The following is a 21,148-nucleotide window of genomic DNA, read 5'->3' as shown; positions in this document are numbered from 1 at the left end:
TAATTATGTAGCGCAGTAGTTTAATAGCTATGTGTAAGTGCAAACTGCAGGTGATGCAGATTAACCCATAAAGACCCAGTGTTATTTTTGTGGTAGTTCTCTCTATTTAATCTTTCTTAGGTGATTTATCACCATTTATTGTATATTATCTTCTGTATTTTGCATTTTTTGTAAATTGCATTTTTTGTATGTAAATCATGTATTTTTCTATATTTAATTTACTGAACATGTAGATATTCATAAAAGCTCAGAGTAAATTGGAGGGCTATTATATGAAAAATAGAGAAAACTGAAGAAAAAGTTACCTTTTCAGCTAATCTACCATTAACTGAACATTAAAACACTCATCTGTAACCACTGTCATTGATCCAACTCCATGGGTTTTACTGGTGAATCAATGTTGTAGAAGATGTTCACTATGGAGCCTCTGAACGTCCAAATGGGTCATATCTGATGACCATGAAAAGATGAAAAACTGCATTTTACCCCAGTTATTTACATGTATTGATAGGATTAATGGATCAGCAGGTATTAAACAGTTTAGGTTTTGGTTGACGGTGGATGTTTGGGTCTTTATGAGTTAATATAAGGTATTGAATAAACAAATCCCCTTGAACTCCTGCAGGTAATAATGAATTCAGAAGTGTACATGTCAGAGTACAACAGAGGCTATATCATGTACATTATCATCAGTGGGTTTGTGTCCTCAGACATCAACAGTTCATATTCAGCATAACTATAACACCAGTGAAAAGTAAATAATGTAGCTTGAAGTTACCTTAATATATGGGGCTTACATTGTGGAATGACTTTCCATTACACATTATTCAGCTTTTATAAGCCAGTACTGTCTTGTGGAGCAGGCAAACAGACCTACAGATGGCTTTTTGCAGTGGTACCCTTCATGTAGCCTGGTGTTGATTGTGTTGGCTGTTTGTTTTGTAGTCATGTATTTTAGATGACCAGAAAATGCTGTTGGGATTCTCTCACGAATGTCTTCCGTTGTTATTGTCTCATCTGGGCACCGTGACAGAAACACTGATTGAATTTTTGTTTATTTAAGTGTTCTGGATTCCAAAACCCTTGAACATGGACGACCACATGGCAACTCATGACTTACATTTACTCATATTCCAAACAAATCCTCAATTTACATGCAAAATTTTACTCACTTGGATAAAGCATTCACTGTCTCAGCTGTCAGACATGCTGCGTAAATTTTGCCAAAACAAAAGTTTTGGTAACACTTTATAATAAGTATACACTATGAAGCATTAGTTAAGCATTAATAAATACTGAATTCATCATTTATAAAGCATATTTCTGACATGAATACTCATTTGTACATGGTTTGTAAGCACAATTATAATGGTTTTACTCATCATGAATAAGAGCATTATTTATGGATTAACAAATACTGTTTTCATCATTTATAAAGCATATTTCTGACATGAATACTCATTAATATATGGTTTATAAGCACAGTTATAATGGTTTTACTCTTCATTAACAAGCTCATGTACAATGTGCTTCATGATTGTATTTTCATACTTTATAAATTATGGATTCAGCATTTAAAAATTTAGTATTGCATCACTTACAAACCAGTTATGATGTGCATTTATGCTTGCACATACACTATTCAGACATGTACTAATGGGTAGTGAATATGTTAGTAGGTATTTTACACTAACTCACACATTTAATTTCCAATAGATGTCCCATAAACAGTTATTAATACAGGAATTCATTATTTCAGGTAGTTATTACTACTCATTAATTAAGTCTATGGTGTGAGCTCATCTAAAGTGTGCACTATCTATGCCATCTAAAGTGTTTACAAATGAGATTTAAAGGTTGGCAATGTCTAAAGACTCACAAAAGTTTCAGTTATTCTAACAAAGAAAAGACACAGCACATGGGATTATCAAACAAACTGCATGATTGAATGATGAATGATTATGATTATGAATGAGTAATAGTAAAACATTTATAACTGTGCTTATAAACCATATACTAATGAGTATTTATGTCAGAAATATGCTTTATAAATGATGAATTCAGTATTTGTTAATGCTTAACTAATGCTTCATAGTGTGTACTTATTATACAGTGTTACCAAAGTTTCACTAAATTAGAAAACCTCCATATACATCAGCATCAAAACAACCAAAACAAACCAGGAGACTTCATTTGAACCTTCAAACAGATTATTCCTGAATTCAATGAGAACACGAGAACATGAGAAGAATACAAAGTGAAATTCAAGGATTCACACAAGGGTCTCAAAAAAACACATAAAAGTCACTCTTCAAGACAGCCTTTATGTCTGATTTCTTCAACTACCTTCTCTCTCTACAGTTAGTTTTACATATCGTTAACCTCACAGCATAATCGCCAAACTCATATACAGATAGACAAAAATATTGGGACACATTTAATTCAGGTGTTTGTTTTCTAGCAGGGGTCTGGGATACAAAACAATAATAGCAAATGTAATAATATAGTGTTATATTGTCATAAATATCATTTTGATTATTAATGTTGATGTTTTTATGTCAAATCAGCATGAAAAGGACATCTTACAGCTATAGACATGATGTGTCCCAATATATTGTCTATATACAGGGTGTCCCATAAGTCTCCATACATAGGAGACATAATACATATGGTTCTAACATGTATTTCTTTATATTTCTTCTTTATAGTTCTTCAGCAGTGGAGGACACGCATTGAAATGTGTTCCCGACAAAATGGCAGTTATATAGAGCATATTATATAAATAAAAATGGTTTATGTCAAGAAATGTTTATTTTTCCTATGTATGGAGACTTATGGGACACCCTGTAGTTTATAGACATCAATATTACCTTTTTCAGTTTTATGGGAGATTTTTCCTCTAAAGTGAGATGTGAAGAAAGTAGATGGTTATTCATGGTAGAAAATTATTATTTACAGTCAGAGCATGAAACATATTTGAGAAATTTAGAGGTAGAACATTTAAAATCATAGTCATGGATTTAAAAAAAAAAAAAAAAAATAATGTTGAGAGAAATTAAGTAAAAAACATCTCTTAGGTATTTTGGAAGCAAAGGTAACACTTTAAACCAAACTATCCAATGCAATGATATTTATCATAATATATTCTGACATTTGTCATTATTGTTTTGTATCCCAGACCCATTAGAAAAGAAACACCTGAATTTAACGTGTCCCATTACTTTTGTCCATTTGTGTTTAGCTAGACAATTATGCTATGAGGCTAACGATTTGACTCTGTCCAGCACTCCTCATTAATCTGAATGACACTTCAGAGCTTGATCAGTCAATCCATCAATCACACTCATCTGTTTCCTTATTTCACTGTGTCTCCTTAATAATGACTCTACATGAGCTTTATTTAGATTCCTTCGTTGATAAAAGTAGCAGTCACAGTAGATATTAGACACCAACAGGATGCTTTACAAATGATACAGAATTGATTTATTTAAAGGAGTGATATTTTGCTTTTTTAAATGGAATTATGCATTTTCAAACATTTCCCTGTGGTCTAAATGCTCTGTTTGGGTCTGAATTCTTCATCAATTAAACTCCGCAGGTCCATCTTCAACCCTATATCTGAGTAATGACACAAAAAAGGTCGTTTTGAGCGCCGGCCCTTTAAATGCACATGACCCCACCCCCTTCCGGGTTGTTGACTGTGCTGCTCTGTCCCGTTCAGGAACTTGTGTTTGTTAATACAACCAACAACTGAACATTTTAGGTAACTGGCTGGAAGTTTGGACATATTTTCAGTATGGACTACAACTGCTGCTGCTGATAAACAATTATGTCATACTCGGAGAAATGTCCATCGGAAATCTTGACCTTACATGTGCAAATGTCGTAATGTAACTAGTCGTGAAGGAAACAAATTAAGAAGGAATTGAAACGGGTTGTAGAAATCCACTCAATTTTTACCAGAATGAATATAAAGATAGCTTTGTGGCACATGGAGGGTTCAAATTCAAACTGTATGAACTATTAGGGTTGTTGAGTCGCATTATGTAATAAATTCCCATTATGTAATAAAAGTTCAAAATGTAATAAGAATGTCACGTCATCTTGTAATAAAACCGCATTATGTAATAAACTGACGCATTTTGTAATAAACTACCTCAGTGCATTATGTAGTAAATTTTTTCGCATTATGTAGTAAGTTCTTACAATTTGAGAAATGTATTACAAAATGCACTTGATACATTTTTATTTTCAGGAAAATGTAATGTGCTAAATTAATCTTTAAACTGTGTGGTTAAAGTTTTGATTATATTACCTGTAGCTCCTGTGACTAATTTCTTCCAAATTGCTCTGAAATTATATTAATTTGGATTGTTATTACATAATGAACCATGTTATTACATTTCTTTTTTTTATGAAATTTATTGTTTATTATATAGTAAATTTTTTTGCATTATGTAGTAAGTTCTTACAATTTGAGAAATTTATTACAAAATGCACTTGACACATTTTTATTAAAAAAAAAAAAAAAAAGTAATAATATGGTTCATTATGTAAAAACAATCCAAATTAATATAATTTCAGAGCAATTTAGAAGAAATTAGTCACGGGAGCTACAGGTAATATTATCAGAACTTTAACCACACAGTTTAAAGATTAATTTAGCACATTACATTTTCCTGAGAATAATAATGTGTCAAGTGCATTTTGTAATAAATTTCTCAAATTGTAAGAACTTACTACATAATGTGAAAAAATTTACTACATAATGCATTGAGGTAGTTTATTACAAAATGCGGCTTTATTGCAAGATGACGTGACATTCTTATTACATTTTGAACTTTTATTACATAATGGGAATTTATTACATAATGCCGCTCAACAAGGGTCCAAATACACAAATAAATGAACCAAAGACTAATAAAAGTGGGTTTAGCAAAACATGACCCCTTTAAGTGTTAACTCTTGTGACATTCACTTCAACAGTTATCCAGTTTCTAATATGAGCGTCGACTGAAAAGTTTTGAGCCTAACATGGAAAGGATTAAAATATGAAGACCATAAAATCTTTCACATACGGACTCACGGACTGTCATCAAGTACGCGTACGACCTTTGCCTTCTTTGGGGTTGGTCACATGGGATGTTTCCATTGTTTTGACTGCACCTTGGTCTCAGGCTGATAGTGATGGACCCAAGTCTCATCCGTAGTCACAAATCAGCCCGATACTCAAGTTTGTTCATTTTTCAGGAAACACTTGATACAGAAAGTTCAGGGACCTGTAAAACAGGGAAAAAAGGAACGATATACACAAAAATATAGAATATATACTTAATGTTACCTTACCTTTTGAATTTGCCCCCTTAATTATGGGAAAAACTGAAATTTTAGTGAACAATGGCTACTTGTATAGAATTTTAACAACTGCTGGCAAAAAGGCTTTGACCAGGCACTGGCTCCAACCTGAACCACCTAATCTGGAAAAATGGGTAGATATTGTGAGTGAAATTTACCAGATGGAAAGACTAACCTTCTCCCTTCGATTACAAATGAACAAATTTTCAGATCTATGGTCAAAGTGGATATTTTTTGTTTACACTTACCAAACACAATCTGTTGGAACTCTAAATGTACAAGAAATGACAATATAATGACAATGTATTTGGAATTGTCTCGTTTTTTGTGCAATGAATTAATTCTACTTTTCATATTTTATTTATTTATTTATTTTTCTTTTTTTCTTTAGAAAGAGGAGGTCAAAGTCTCTTGGTCTTTCGTAGGTGTTTTCTTTATGTAACAATGCGTCCATTGTTCACTGTTCAATTGTTTTGTTTATTAACACAAAAAAAAGAAAAACTGAAATGTTGAGAATGGAAAGATTGGTCATTGGTCACATACTTGTTACGTGACCACAATGTAATTTAAATGTATGTTGAACTTTTCTCAATATTTCTAAATAAAAATCTGAAAAAAAAAAAAAAAAAAAAAAAAAAACAGGGAAAAAAGATTGTTATGACCAAGAAATTTAGTGGATAAGATTAAGATATGTCAAAGATTTCACGGACCAAATTTGGTCTTCATATCTTAGCTCAAAACTTTTCAGTCGCCCCTCGTATAGTCAGAGAGTTCAATTGCAGACGTGTTTGGTGGTTTTCAGTGTCAGTTTCTTTAACAGGAATGATGATGGTATCGGCTAACCAATTAGTCTGTGATGCTGCTCCTAACAATCATTCTTTTACCAACTGTCTATCCTCTTCACACTAGCACTGATATTTACATGTGATTCAAAAGACAATAATCGGTTTGTCTGTTCCTGCAGTATCTCCCATATTTTCCTCCCTTACGCAAAGAAAATATATTTCTCTATATATTGACTGTCAATATATTACTGACTGAAAAATATATTACTGTATAATATATATTTATATTTAAAATATACAGAATAATATATTGTGTCAATATATTTTGTATTATATTACAATATATTGAAAAATACATAAGGAATTGCCGTTTTCCATATATTGAAACATATATGACAATATATTTACTTATATATATAAATATGTCATTATATATATTTAGTAATACACTTCATAATGCATGTATGCATATATACATACATATGTTGTCTAGTGTATTACTAAATATATGCAATTATATATTTAGTAATACACTTCAAAAAATATGCATGTATATATATATATGTACATCTCTTTCATCCTATGTTGCCAAAATGACTAAGAAGGCATCTTTTTTCAGTTAACACTTTTTTCATGTATATCACGATGCATATTTTCATGAAATATGTTATTATGCATACCAAGTAATATAAGTGTTGATAAATATCTGCTTTATGTAAACTTGTGTCAATGGAAAGAAATTGAGTTTCAATAAAACTATATGTAAAAATATAGGGCAGTTTTTGTCTTCATTGCAATATATGTTTTATATGTATCAATATATGATTAAAGCATATATTGCAGTATATTGGAAAATATATGCACTACTTCCCCCTATATGGAAATGTATTTTTTAATATAATGCATTACATTTTTCAATATATTGCCATATATTTTTGTTTCATAAGGGCTCAATCACCATCTTCATCAACTTGCAGGACAAACCTCCACCAACCATGTGGTACCAACCATTATTATGTCTTTATTAACACAGGTCAGTCTCATTGGGAGACAAAACCTCATTTGCGTCACAGACCTGTTTTACACAGAGAAACATTACATTCAAAAGAGAAACATTACAGTCTTTCCCCTCTGTGTATTTTGGAGCTGGTACCCACATCATAACCCCCTAATCTACACACAAACCCACCACATCCCCCGACGCACAAGTCTAAACCGGGCTTAAATATGATTAAATCCTATAGCTGTCACATTATACCGTCATGTGACTGGTAAGTGTCATGTGATGGTCTAATTTCTGTCTCAGGAGCGTAACCACTGCATACTAAGATCTTCTCTGCTGATTGTCCCTGTCTGTCTCCCCATGATTTTGCATTTTTTCCCCTCAAATAGCCGGATGCCAAGAGTAAGAAATACATCTGTCTAATTTCTTGCTTGTCAGCCCACCATCTGCTGGAGTATCAACTTTAGAGATGAGAAAAATGTTATCACTCTGTCAATCACACACACACACACACACACACACGTATACATAATTTGGCATGAATAAACTACACTGAACACTGGGTGGTGGCATCGCTGAGAAAATGGCCAACATTTTGTATGATATGTTTTGTTAGAGAAAAAGACACCAACTATTTGAGTTGTCACATTTGACATTTTATATTTTACAGTTTTAAGCAATGATTTTACAAGATAATCTTTAACCTCCTAAGACCCAGCTATGAGTTTTCTGTCCACATTTGTGGACAAGGGTTTCACAACTTTATACAAAAAAAAAAAAAGAAAAGAAAACTGTCCACCACAAAGGACATTCCATAAAAACTGCATCTGAAAAAAACTGTTGCATCATGATGTTTCCAATATAGGCATTTATTTGATTAAAAAAAACAAAAAAAAAAAGCTTGTACTTTGCTGACATTTCCTGGGTCTTAGGAGGTTAAGGACATCTAGGATTTTTTTTTTTGCTTTTTTTTTTTTTGCTTTTTTTGCTCATTTTGTCATTGATTATAAATAACGTTATAAGGGATGATCAGCAGAACACAGAAGATGCAACACACAAACTGAGCTCAACAGTCTGACTGATGTCCATACCTTGTAGATACATACACTAGGACATCTCTAATTGAACAATCCATGTTTAACATGTTTTAAGTCTAAAAGCATGAATTTACAATTGCAACAAAACACAATGCACTAACTTATATAAATGTATACAGTTTTTAAGGACATCTGTTATGTTGTTGTTTTTTTCATACATTTTGTCATTGGTTACGTTTTGGGACTTTCTTTGTCATAATATTGCTGCAGATCAAAATGATTTAAGACGTAGAATGTACTGTTTTCATTAATTATCTGGTGTCTTTTCTTTTATCTGTTGCCAGAGAATGTAGGTTTAATTTGTATAAATGTATGCATAATCTATATTATAAAAGCCAAGTGGGCTCTGTGTGCATATGTGTGAGTGTCCAGGGTTTCACACATAAAACAGAAAGAGCTGACTGCTGCAGTTTGTCATACTTATGTATTTTTGGCCAAGGAACAGACTAGTGAAAACAGCAAGTTGATAGGACCAATATTTTGGGAGATATTAGTAATTTTGGAATACAATAGCCTTACAATCACGTTGCTAAGGCCAGAACGCTTTAACGGTGACTGCTGGACAAATGCGGTACAGCGTGCACGAATACACAACAGCATAAAAACTACCACATCTAGAACCTGTGGATCCCCATGGGTCAACACGCTACTTTATATGAACTGTAAACAGGACATCTACCCACCAAACGAGTATGTGATGAGTTGAGAATTCAGGCTCAGTCTCAATAATGTCACATACTTTAAAGCTTTATTCTTATCACCATATCTGTGTGCAATGTTTCAGAAAGGCTGCACGATAAATTAACTTCACCCAAAAAGCTTAATGACAAAACTTCTTAAAGAAACTAAGAACCCACTGTAACCATTAGCTGTGGAAAATGCTCTCCACATTGATTTGACATTAATGCACAAATGTATTTTTCATGTATTTTATCACTGGCTGTATTTTGGGACTTTTTTTGTCAAAATATTACTGCAGATCAAAATGATTTAACATGTAGCATGTAGTGTTTAAATTAATTTTCTGGTGTCTTTGATCTGCTGCCAGAAGACGTAGGTTTAATGTATATACAGAGAGGATATGGAGGGTTTGAATATATACAGTTTAATGCAGGTAAAGCAAATACACACCAAAAGAGGAATAAAAATCTGGTTTTGGGTGAGATTCACATTTTCTTCTTTAATCTCTTCTTTTTTATCTCATTTGGTGTCTTGGAACCTTGTAAAAGTGCTATTACAGCATCACTGCAGGAACGTAATGAGCAAAGGCAGGATATTTTGCTTCTAGTGTTTCTTCAAAAGTGTATGCTCTTTGCAGTCTTAAATTTGGAGGTTGTACATTTTAAAGCTGCTTCTTCACATTTCAATATTATCTTTTTTTTTCCTTTTAAATAGCACTTTGGGTTTGGTCATCAGGGCCCGGTGCTGCTGAATGACACGGAACAAGGACAAAAATGTCATTTTATCAGTTTTACCCTAAAAAAGGTCTTTTTAAAGTGAGTTTTAACAGAATTCATGCCCTACTGTTAAGAGGAAAGTCACTATAGTGGCCTTATTATAATAGCCTAGGTTACTTGTATGAAAACGTCTTTCAATACATTACACGAGCTGCCTTTGTCTAGGAGCTGCAGGGTGTTAAATACAGTCATCTGCAATTACTGCATGTTAAAGGCTGAGTCAGTCAAACCAAAACATTGCCTCATAATTGTCCCATTGTCCTTTAATAAACTGTTGTTAACATGTTATACCAGCTGACATTTTAATAGCGGCTTTTTCCTCTGATCCTTAACTTTGCATAACATATTTTAAATATTTTGCCACTGTAAGGATATTATAAGATTAATGCAGTTAGAAAAAAATTGCAAAACTGGACACGATTGAATAGAAATGTGCAATATGGCCGAAATATGATGTCACACTATAGCTATATCAGGGATTAAAGCAAAAATTTTTCATCTGACTGAAAATTTTCTTCTGGTCAAAATCATTGGCCACTATTAAAAATAATGCAATACAATACTACTATAGCGTACAAGTTTATATAGTCAAATTTGGCAATACTGTAAAACACACTGAATGGGAGAGCGTACAGGTGTAGAAGATTAGTAACATGGATAGAAAAAATGTCATGAGTGGTACTGGTGGGGGGTCTGGGGGTCCTCCCCCAGAAAATTTTTAAAGCCTCAGGTCAATTTTGGTGCTCTCGGGTTCATTTTAAAGGGTATGAAAGCCTTTGAAGCAAGTGAAAATAATAACTAGAAGAAAACCTTACTGCAAAAAATGAGTGAAAAACTTTTTATTTAAAAATTTAGGAACTCCTAAAACATAACTCCAACTCCAACAGCACATGAATTTGGGGAAAATGTCTGTGTAAATGTAACCATAACCAACTAATCTTTTATTTTTTCTGCTTTTTGGCACTGCAAATACCAAGGGTGTCACTCATTCATTCAATTTTATCTTCGTACTGTACCACACAGATAGAACTAAGATGATAAATGGGTCAAAATAAAGCACTTATGCAGTCGGGCGCGTAACTGCGTAAGGCCGCGGCGCGCACAGCGGCACGCACAGGAAGGGCACATACACACAAACACAAACACTAGTCATATACCGGTAAGAGGAGATAAGCTATGAACCTAAACAGGAAGGTCCATGTAGATCAGTTCTGTCTTCTTCCCTTTTCGCTGTGGTTCTTTCATAATGAAAGCTACTTGTTAGCACTAAACTAAAGTTAGCGTCTGGAGGCTGAACTTCGGTAAAGCTGAACTTGTCCATGTGTTTCTGAGGCACTGAATGAGCAGCGTTTCCTTCCAAAGATAAATAGTCATCAATCTGTCCTCCCGACAAAAAAATAAAGAAGTCATCTTATTATCATCACTGTTAAACCTCTCAGCCCCCTGTGCGTGGCGTGCCTGTGTTAAACACCTGCAGACCGGAGCGCTGCAGATTCTGGACAGGATCGCGGTGCCGACTGGACTCCACGAAACACGTGGGGAAGTCACTTCAATATGACTTTTTTCCCCCCTCAATTTCTCCATTTGACAGAAATCCGTCGTAGTGATGGAGAACTTTAATCCCTGAGCTATATGCACATGCACATTACTGTAATGGTATATGTCACAATACAGTAATTGTTCTGTAAATTAAGTTTTAAAAAATGTTTAAAATAACCAAATTCTGGGCATTTTGCTTAGTTTTCAGAGGGCTTATATAGATTCTGTCCATGTTCCAGAAGTTATTTTACATTACACTACATTTCAAGTTGCTTTATGTTTGAGAGACAGCACTGTTGTTATACATTCATATTTATTCACATTCATTCAAGTACATTTGTATTGGCAATTTCCCATAATATGTGCAGGAAAATTGGACATTTTTCAATAAAAACAAAAACATGATTTCTGGGGCTGACCTGAATGTCGTTCGTAAGTCTCTGAAGCTTAACAGTACAGCCCTAAATCTGTACAGACATGACTCCATGAACAGAGTTCAGTCTTAACATGCATCTCTAATCACTTGGAGGTTCATTTTCATCCCCACTTGCAGTGTCATAGCTCTGACCATTAATTCAACATACACTTCAATTATAAATAACATTATAAGGGATGATCAGCAGAACATAGGAGATGTAACACTGCAAAATGAGCTCAGCTGTCTGACTGATGTCCATAACTTATAGATATATAAACTAGGATGTCTCTAACTGAACAATCCATGTTTAAGGTGTTTTAACATGTTCAACATTATGAATTTACAACTGCAACAAACCACAATGCACCAATTTATATAAATGTATGGTTAAGGACAGCTGTTATGTTGTTGCATTTTTCATTCATTTTGTCATTATTTTGGGACTTTTTTGTCATAATATTGCTGCAGATCAAAATGATTTAAGATGTAGAATGTACTGTTTTCATTAACCCTCCGGTATCCCATCCAGCAAGGTCCTTACTAAGCACCAAGTGGGCCTTTTTGGCACACTTGTGGAATAATGTCAAAAAATGTTTCATACAGTTTGTTTTTAATTCTTTTACACTTTTTTTTTTTTTATTTCATCAACTTGAGCCGTAAATAAAAATACCAAATACTCAATAATTGTCACATTTTTTTAACCCTTTAAATGCCGTGTTTGTATTGTAAACAAACCTTTTTTTTGGATGCAAAAACACAAAAAATTATTTTTTTTTTCAATATACTATTTATTATACTCTATGGACTGTAACTATTTACATATCTGATACAAATAAATAAATAAAATAAATAAAACTACATAAAAAGTGGATCACATATTATTTGATTTTTGCAGCCTGGCATATGTCAATGATTAACTCCAATACTGGTTCATTTGCATTATTATTTTTGGCGCTAGGTCAAATGTTCAAAGATATTAGCATCTGTCACCTATAAATCAAACAATTAAATATTATATATTGATTTATTTTTCTGCTCTAATTTGATTTTATTTTTGTAAATCAAGGTCAGCCCTAATCATACATATCAAATGGAAGAAATAGTGTGTTTTAGGCACACTTGGGAGACAGATGCTAGTCTTGTAATTTTCTTTTGTTTACAATGTGCAAATTTTAGTTGGTGGCCAGAATTTTAAAGATCATGCAAAAATGAACAACTTTTGAATTCTAACCTTATTTAAACTGTGAAAAATAATATGACGTTTTTTAATATGAAGTGCACATCCAGATACCGGAGGGTTAATAATCTGGTGTCTTTTATCTGTTTTATACAGTGCTTTTCTATGAACATATACTCAAAGCACGTACAGTGGATCCATTTTTCATTCACTCACACATTCACACTCTGGTGGTGGTAAACTACATATGCACCCACAGCTGCCCTGGGGCTGCCAATTTGTGCCTACGGCCCCCCTGACCACCACTGAACATTCATACGCATTCATACACTAGCGTGAGTTGCAGCACTGGAGGCAAGGTGGGAGGAGGGATTAAGCCTAACATGTAGAATGTACCCTTTTAATTAATTTTCTGGTGTCTTTTATCTGTTGCCATCTGAGCGTGTGGGTTTAATTTATATGAATGTATGTATAATATATATATATACACTGAAAACAGGACATCTTCCCATGAATGAGAATCTGATCAGTTGAGAATTCAGGCCCAGCCTCAATAATTTCACATATTTTAAAGTATTATTACGATATCTGTGTTTCCGAAAGGCTCCAAAAAGATTAATGACAAAACTTACTAAAGAAACTAAGAACCCACTGCAACCATTAGCTGTGGAAAATGCTTTCCACATTGATTTTACATTTATTTGGCTTAGGTGATGCTGCACCTACGCTTCATAATGGAAGGGGAAAACCCCGATACTGGACTCCATCACATCTGATTACTTACCTCTTTTATTTGGAACATGCATACCAATAATTACTGCGCAGAATGACTGAATTCTTCACCACTTCCACTCCCCCCTCCTTTACCTGCATCTGTGCTGTGCGGAAGAACACACAGTACTTGAATGAGAAAAAGACACCGTCATGACGAGAGCAATGCAAAACAGTAAAACAGCAACACGACAACAGAAAAAAACATGTTTCTGTACATGTTGCTCAGATATTGTTTTTCATATGAACATGTGCTACTGGTGGATTAACAAATATGACAATTATTACCGGCTAAAATTTGCTTAGAGGTCTTATTTATGTCTTTGTGCATAAGAAATCAATATAAGTGAATCCCCAAAGGAACTTTGTGTTGGTAAATGCAAGTTATGCAAATTTACAGGATTTCAGTTCTGTTGCAACATGTTGATGGTCATATGAACTATGTTTTCAGGTCAAAAATGTCCAGTTTCATCACAATTAATGCCAGATTTTCATGTCACAAATGTCACAAGTTATATTTGAATTGAATTTACCTGAAAAAAAATATTCTATTCTTTTAGATTCCCCAATTTTTCTTACAAGATTATATACTACATATCATGTTTTATTTTTACAGGTTGCAATATGGAGTATGGTGCTGATCCATCCTGCTTATGTTACACCAATACATACATTAAGAATGTCACACGTCACTTTTTAAATCAACAGTTTTCTAATAATAAACATTTTTATAAAAAAATAACAATTCTATATTGTTATTTCCTCTTTAGTATGATGATAAACTATACAATAAATACTTCTGATCCTAATTTTTGCACAGGGATCATTTGTGGAAACGGTGACATGGCTGCCGAGCATCAGTATGATGGGATCTGTAACAACCATGTCACATCCGTCCACTGACACATTTTGTGTTTTTGTGTCAGCTGTTATTGTTTTAGATCCACAATACTAACATTTATGAATAAGAGGAGAATTAGCAATAGTAAGTATATAAGTTTATTACTAATAAAGTACTGGTACTGACCAGATCATCATGGGTAATGTCACGTCCGTCCACCAGCAAAAGTTTTCACATACACATGTTATTCAAAATCCAGTATTTCTGAAAATATAGCTTCCACTGTAAAATAATATCAGTAGTCTGTGCACAAATGTATTAGCATTATTTCAATACAGTTCTATGCATTTCTTACAACTTTTTTTTGACAAAAATGGCCACTCATTTGACCCCCTAAGTAAATTTTAGCTGTTACATAATCACCTTCGCAGTCATTTCAAGTCAAGGTGCTGGTGCACAAGGTGGTGCTGTTTTAACCCACAAAGACCCAAACATCCACCTCCGACCAAAACCATCTACTGATCTAAACTGTTTAATACCTGTTGATCCACTAATTCTATCAATACATGTAAATAATTGGTGTAAAATACAGTTTGTCATCTTTTCATGGTCATCAGACATGACCCAGTTGGACGTTCTGAGGCTCCGTAGTGAACGTGGAAACACCGTCATCTTCTACAACATTGATTCACTAGTAAAACCCATGGAGTTGGATCAATGACAGTGAACAGAGACATTTGTTTTTATGTTCAGTTAATCATATATTTTGTTGAAAAAAATCACCTTTTTCCAAATGTTTTCCTGATTTGACATAATAACCTTTGAATTTACTCCGAGCTTTAATGAACATCTGCATGATCAGTAGGGGTGTTAGAAAATATTGGTTCTGCAATGTATCATGATATTCCTTTTCACAATACTGTATCGATCTTAAAAAGTACTGTATTGATATTTTTAGGTATTTATTCAAATATAGATATGGCAGTGGTTCATTTTTGTTTTTCTTTTTTCTTCATATTTTCTTTATTATCATTTAACACTCTTTTATTCAATAATGTCAGTTCCTTTGTTGGGATTGCACAAAAATAATGTTCTGATGTTAGTTCTGAACTAATAGAATATGAACATTTGAACTGAATCTTAAACTGTAATGTCTGTAAAACATAATTTAAGTTTAAAGTTTTAACACAAGAACATTTGGTGATATAGCATTAGATCCTGTTCTGATCCAATAAAAATGTGTTGAGTATTTGTGCAGATTTCAGGTTTAATTCAATTCTTCCAGGAATTCAAAAAAAAAAAAAAAAAAAGCCTTTTTAACAGTATCATGATATATCGTGATGTATTGTATATTGTGATCCTAGTATTGTGATTTGTATCGTATCGCCAGATTTTTGCCGATACACACCCCTAATGATTGAATTAAATATAAGAAAATACCTGATTTTCACTGAAAATTTTAAAACGCACAGGATAATATTGTAATAAATGGTGATAAATGACTTGAGAAAGACAAAAAAATAATTTGTAAGTTGTGATAAAAATAGTTGTGGGTCTTTAAGAGTCTCATTTATCCTATATTTCAGTAATGAGCTTTGCATGTTTACATTGTATTACCTCCACCATGTTTCAGTTTCATTAACAGAAAAAATGATCTTAAAAAGTACTGTATTGATATTTTTAGGTATTTATTCAAATGTAGATATGGCAGTGGTTCATTTTTGTTTTTTGTTTTTCTTTTTTCTTCATATTGTCTTTATTATTATTTAACAATCTTTTATTAAATAATGTTAGTTCCTTTGTGGGGATTGCAAAAAATAATGTTCTGATGTTAGTTCTGAACTAATAGAATATGAACATTTGAACTGAATCTTAAACTGTAATGTCTGTAAAACATAATTTAAGTTTAAAGTTTTAACACAAGAACATTTTGTGATATAGCATCAGATCCTGTTCTGATCAAATAAAAATGTGTTTAGTATTTGTGCAGATTTCAGGTGTAATTCAATTCTTCCAGGAATTTAAAAAAAAAAAAAAAAAGAAATTGCCTTTTTAACAGGATCATGATATATTGTGATATATTGTATCGTGATCCTAGTATTGTGATTTGTATCGTATCGCCAGATTTTCAGTGAATTAAATATAAGAAAATACCTGATTTTCACTGAAAATTTTAAAATGCACAGGATAATATTGTAATAAATGGTGATAAATGACTTGAGAAAGACAAAAAAAAAATCATTTGTAAGTTGTGATAAAAATAGTTGTGGGTCTTTAAGAGTCTCATTTATCCTATATTTCAGTAATGAGCTTTGCATGTTTACATTGTATTACCTCCACCATGTTTCAGTTTCATTAACAGAAAAAATGTCTCGAAATTACATGCTAAAAATGTCTCTTTTTCATAAGGTGTAGCCTATACGTACAGAATGAAACTCCGTAGACATATAGTACACGGTGTTAACAGTGCAGATAATATCTTTAATTGCAATGATCTGTAAGACAGCTAATCATTATGTGTCATGACTTCACCGCCATCAACTGCGTCTCGGCTTCTCAAATATGATTTTTCAGTCCGGTCTAATTCTCTTGCAGGTGACAGAGACACGAACGGGGCCACTGGGCTGCAGTAGCTATGACAATCTGGACTCGGTTAGCTCAATCCTCCTGCAGAGCCCTGAGAGCAAGCTTCATCTACAAGGTAAACAAACCCAGCATATCCATATTTTCCACACGCCTCCTCTGTGATGTCGGACATCACAGGGTAAAAGGGTCAGACTCCATTTTAGCCCCTGATATTAAAGGAGATCTATTCTCATGCATCAAGAAATGCTCTAAGGTGAACTAAGGAAACGATTTGTGCCTCCCAAGGAAGTGAGTGTCAATGCATTTTTTAATTGGGTCTGGGACTGGGATAGATTTGCTCCCCCCAATCCCCTGTGGGGATTGTGATACCATTCTCTGTGGTTATAGATGTCGGCTTCTGTTCTTACATGATCGGCCTCTGAAGTTTTGCAATACAACTGCACGAACAGAGTTAACTCTTTTAAGAAGCAGGAGCAGAAATTTGCACAAATCATCTCTTACATTCACGAGACAATAGTGTGTGTGTGTACATCTTTACACGTATGTAACCTGCATAGTGTGTTTTAGAATGTGTGCAAAAACACTAATTAGGGTTCCATATTGTTTCTGAATCCTGGTAACTTACTCAGAGATGCAAATAGCAACTTTCACCCATTAATGTTGAAGCTCTTTAAAGCAAAAATAGTCTTAAACACTGACACGTGCAATAATTAGCCTCAGAGAAGGAAAAGCTTTTACTGACAGTCACCCCGAGGGAAAAGAATGATAAAAGGCTGCCTAAGTGTGGTCAAGTATTCCAGTACAATGACTGGGACTTTGATTTTTTTCACACAGGTTAATATAATCAGTTTGAGACTCCTTTCTAAACCAAACCCCCGTGCTGCTTTTCCCTTTTCTTTTCTGAGAGGATCATTACTTGTCGTTTAAATTTTCAAAATGAAGTGGTTTGTCAAAGAAACACTTTCAAGTCCCCTGCTGCCACTTCATTCACAGGACCCTATAGCTTTTTTTTTTTTTTTTTTTTTTTTTTTTGGGGGGGGGGGGCAGTTTTATTGTCAAGCATCAAATGTAATAGCCATGTGCTTTCAAGACTGTTTTGTCACCCAGTTGAGTAATGACAAGCCTGGAAAAAGGAAAAAGGTTCTTTCTTTTGGATTTATTTTTTTATTTTTTTCATTTCTTTTGGAATTATAATGACCCCAAGAGAACAGAAAAGCTCTTCAGAATGATTTCTGGCTAAAAGTTCCATAGACAAAAGTGCATTTGTGTGCATGAGTAGGTGTGTCTGTGTATGATGTAGGTGTAGGTGTTGAGAGCTCCTAAAATGTGTTCTTTCAAGTGCAATTATCATTTCTGAATTTAATTAGAAAGACAGCTGACGGTGGAACTCCTTCAACTGTTCTAGTGCTCTTCAAAGTGATGGCACTTCACCGAGCCCATGCAGGGGCCACGCAGCCAATCCAGAGCTTTTAAGGTCTGCGCTGCTCAAATATGTTTATAATGAGACCAAATCACTTAATTCACCCTTCATTCTGTCATGAGCACAAGTGCAAATGTAATTATCAGGGTTTTTTTTTTTTTTTTTTAATGTCTTTATCGACATTATATCTTTTGGATTAGTCCAGATCACAGATTAAACCTTCATTCACATCGACCACAGCCACCGGTCTATAGTAATAGCTCCCATGCTGGTAAAATTGATGTTTTGTGGAAAATCACATAGTTTATTTGCCAAACATTTCAGTCAGTATTAAACGATGTTAGACTCTGTCCACACTACAGTTTTTGCTGATAACACTTTTGCTCCGTTTACACCTGGCGTCCACACAAATTCCAGAGATGGAGAGTTTTAATTGAGAAACCCCAAGGCGGTGTTGAAACGTTGACGCAGACACCCATGACCACCACCTGATTGGTCAACTCCATTTGACATAACCTTTTCTGAAGATAAGGCATTGTAAAAAAAAAAAAAAAGACAGCTGTTCTTTCAGCATTCATATATATTATATTACATGTATATTATATTGATACAAATTATATTCATTCATTCATTTTCTGAACCCACTTTATCCTCACTAGGGTCACGGGGGTCGCTTGGAGCCTATCCCAGCTACTTATGGGGTACAACCTGGACATGTTGCTAGTTCATCACAGAGACATATTATATTATACATTATAATACATGTTGCATATTCTATCTATCTATCTATCTATCTATCTATCTATCTATCTATCTATCTATCTATCTATCTATCTATCTATCTATCTATCTATCTATCCATCCATCCATCCATCCATCCATCCATCCATCCATCCATCCATCCATCCATCCATCCATCCATCTATTGTTATAGAAATGTTCAACTGATAACCCACACACAAAGAGGAGGAGAGAAAGTTAGAGTTAAAATAAATAAATGCATTTGAGAAGTCAATCACAGAGAAACTCTGTAAGTGAAGTCTGCTTAAACAAGAGAAAACTAAAGATTATATAGAACCAAATCCAACCCCCTCGAACTATGATGTCCTTCCTTACGTACATCGTACCACCCCATACTACTCCTTCTCTGCTCCGTGAAGAGGTCATGATGACCTCTTCACTCTAACCTTGCTTGGATCCTATCTGGAGTGCAGGCGCCATCCTCTATCTACACATTCAGACATTTAGGTGTTTGGGTTTTAACTCAAGGCAAGAACTCCGTTCCTGGGTTGGGGGTGTTACAGAGTGGTAAACATCACACATAATGAATAATGACTCAGCATTAAAAGAAGATGTACTAACAGTATAAAATATAAAGAGTATAAAATATAAAAAGTAAATTTTTCCACCACACTATCTATCTATCTATCTATCTATCTATCTATCTATCTATCTATCTATCTATCTATCTATCTATCTATCTATCTATCTATCTATCTATCTATCTATCTATCTATCTATCTATCTATCTAAAATAGTATCATTAATAATGCAATACTATTTTTTTTCTTTTTTTTATTATTTCAAATTTGACACTTACATGAACATATACATAAGGAACCACACAGACACAATATATAACAAGTTATACAACAAACCTACAAACCTATTAAACCCCAAAAAAGAAGAAAAAAACAAAAAACAAACAAATAAACACAAAAAGAACCAACAAGATAAATAATGTTATGAACTCCTCTTTACAATACTCAATACTAATAATTTTAACTATATTATTATTATCATACATATTATATACATACAGGGTGGGGAAGCAAAATTTACAATGAACATTTAGTTGTTTTTTCTCAGCAGGCACTACGTCAATTGTTTTGAAACCAAACATATATTGATGTCATAATCATACCTAACACTATTATCCATACCTTTTCAGAAACTTTTGCCCATATGAGTAATCAGGAAAGCAAACGTCAAAGAGTGTGTGATTTGCTGAATGCACTCGTCACACCAAAGGAAATTTCAAAAATAGTTGGAGTGTCCATAAAGACTGTTTATAATGGAAAGAAGAGAATGACTATGAGCAAAACTATTACCAGAAAGTGTGGAAGATACTATTAAAGAAGAATGGGAGAAGTTGTCACCCGAATATTTGAGGAACACTTGCGCAAGTTTCAGGAAGCGTGTGAAGGCAGTTATTGAGAAAAAAGGAGGACACATAGAATAAAAACATTTTCTATTATGTACATTTTCTTGTGGCAAATAAATTCTCATGACTTTCAATAAACTAATTGGTCATACACTGTCTTTCAATCCCTGCCTCAAAATATTGTAAATTTTGCTTCCCCACCCTGTATATACTAGTATCATTAATAATGCAATACTATTTTTTTTTTTTTTTTTTTTTTTATTATTTCAAATTCAACATTTACATGAACATGTACTTATACATAAGGAACCACACAGATACAACATATAACAAATTATACAACAAACCTACAGACCTATTAAACCCCAACAAAGAAGAAAAAAACAAAAAACAAACAAAAAAAACACAATAACAAAAAAAATATGAACTCCTCTTTACAATACTCAATACTAATAATTTTAACTAGATTATTATTATCATGCATATTATATACATACATATAGGCCTATGTATTATATTATATCATATTACAACT

At 33.5% G+C, this 21,148-nt stretch overlaps 1 protein-coding gene across 1 annotated transcript in view; it reads left to right on the top strand.

Moving 5' to 3' along the window:
- brinp1 (bone morphogenetic protein/retinoic acid inducible neural-specific 1) overlaps positions 1 to 21,148 on the top strand; it is a 312,756-nt gene that overhangs the window by 216,061 nt on the left and 75,547 nt on the right. The window contains exon 5 of the mRNA XM_030150062.1: positions 17,039 to 17,144. Within this exon, the coding sequence (XP_030005922.1) occupies positions 17,039 to 17,144 (106 nt within the window). The remainder of the gene's footprint in view (positions 1 to 17,038; positions 17,145 to 21,148) is intronic.

The sequence above is a fragment of the Sphaeramia orbicularis genome, chromosome 12 (assembly GCF_902148855.1).
Source record: "Sphaeramia orbicularis chromosome 12, fSphaOr1.1, whole genome shotgun sequence".
In the NCBI taxonomy this organism is placed as follows: Eukaryota; Metazoa; Chordata; class Actinopteri; order Kurtiformes; family Apogonidae; genus Sphaeramia; species Sphaeramia orbicularis.
Note: the sequence above shows the minus strand (reverse complement) of the source record. Positions and strands in the feature narration are given on the sequence as shown.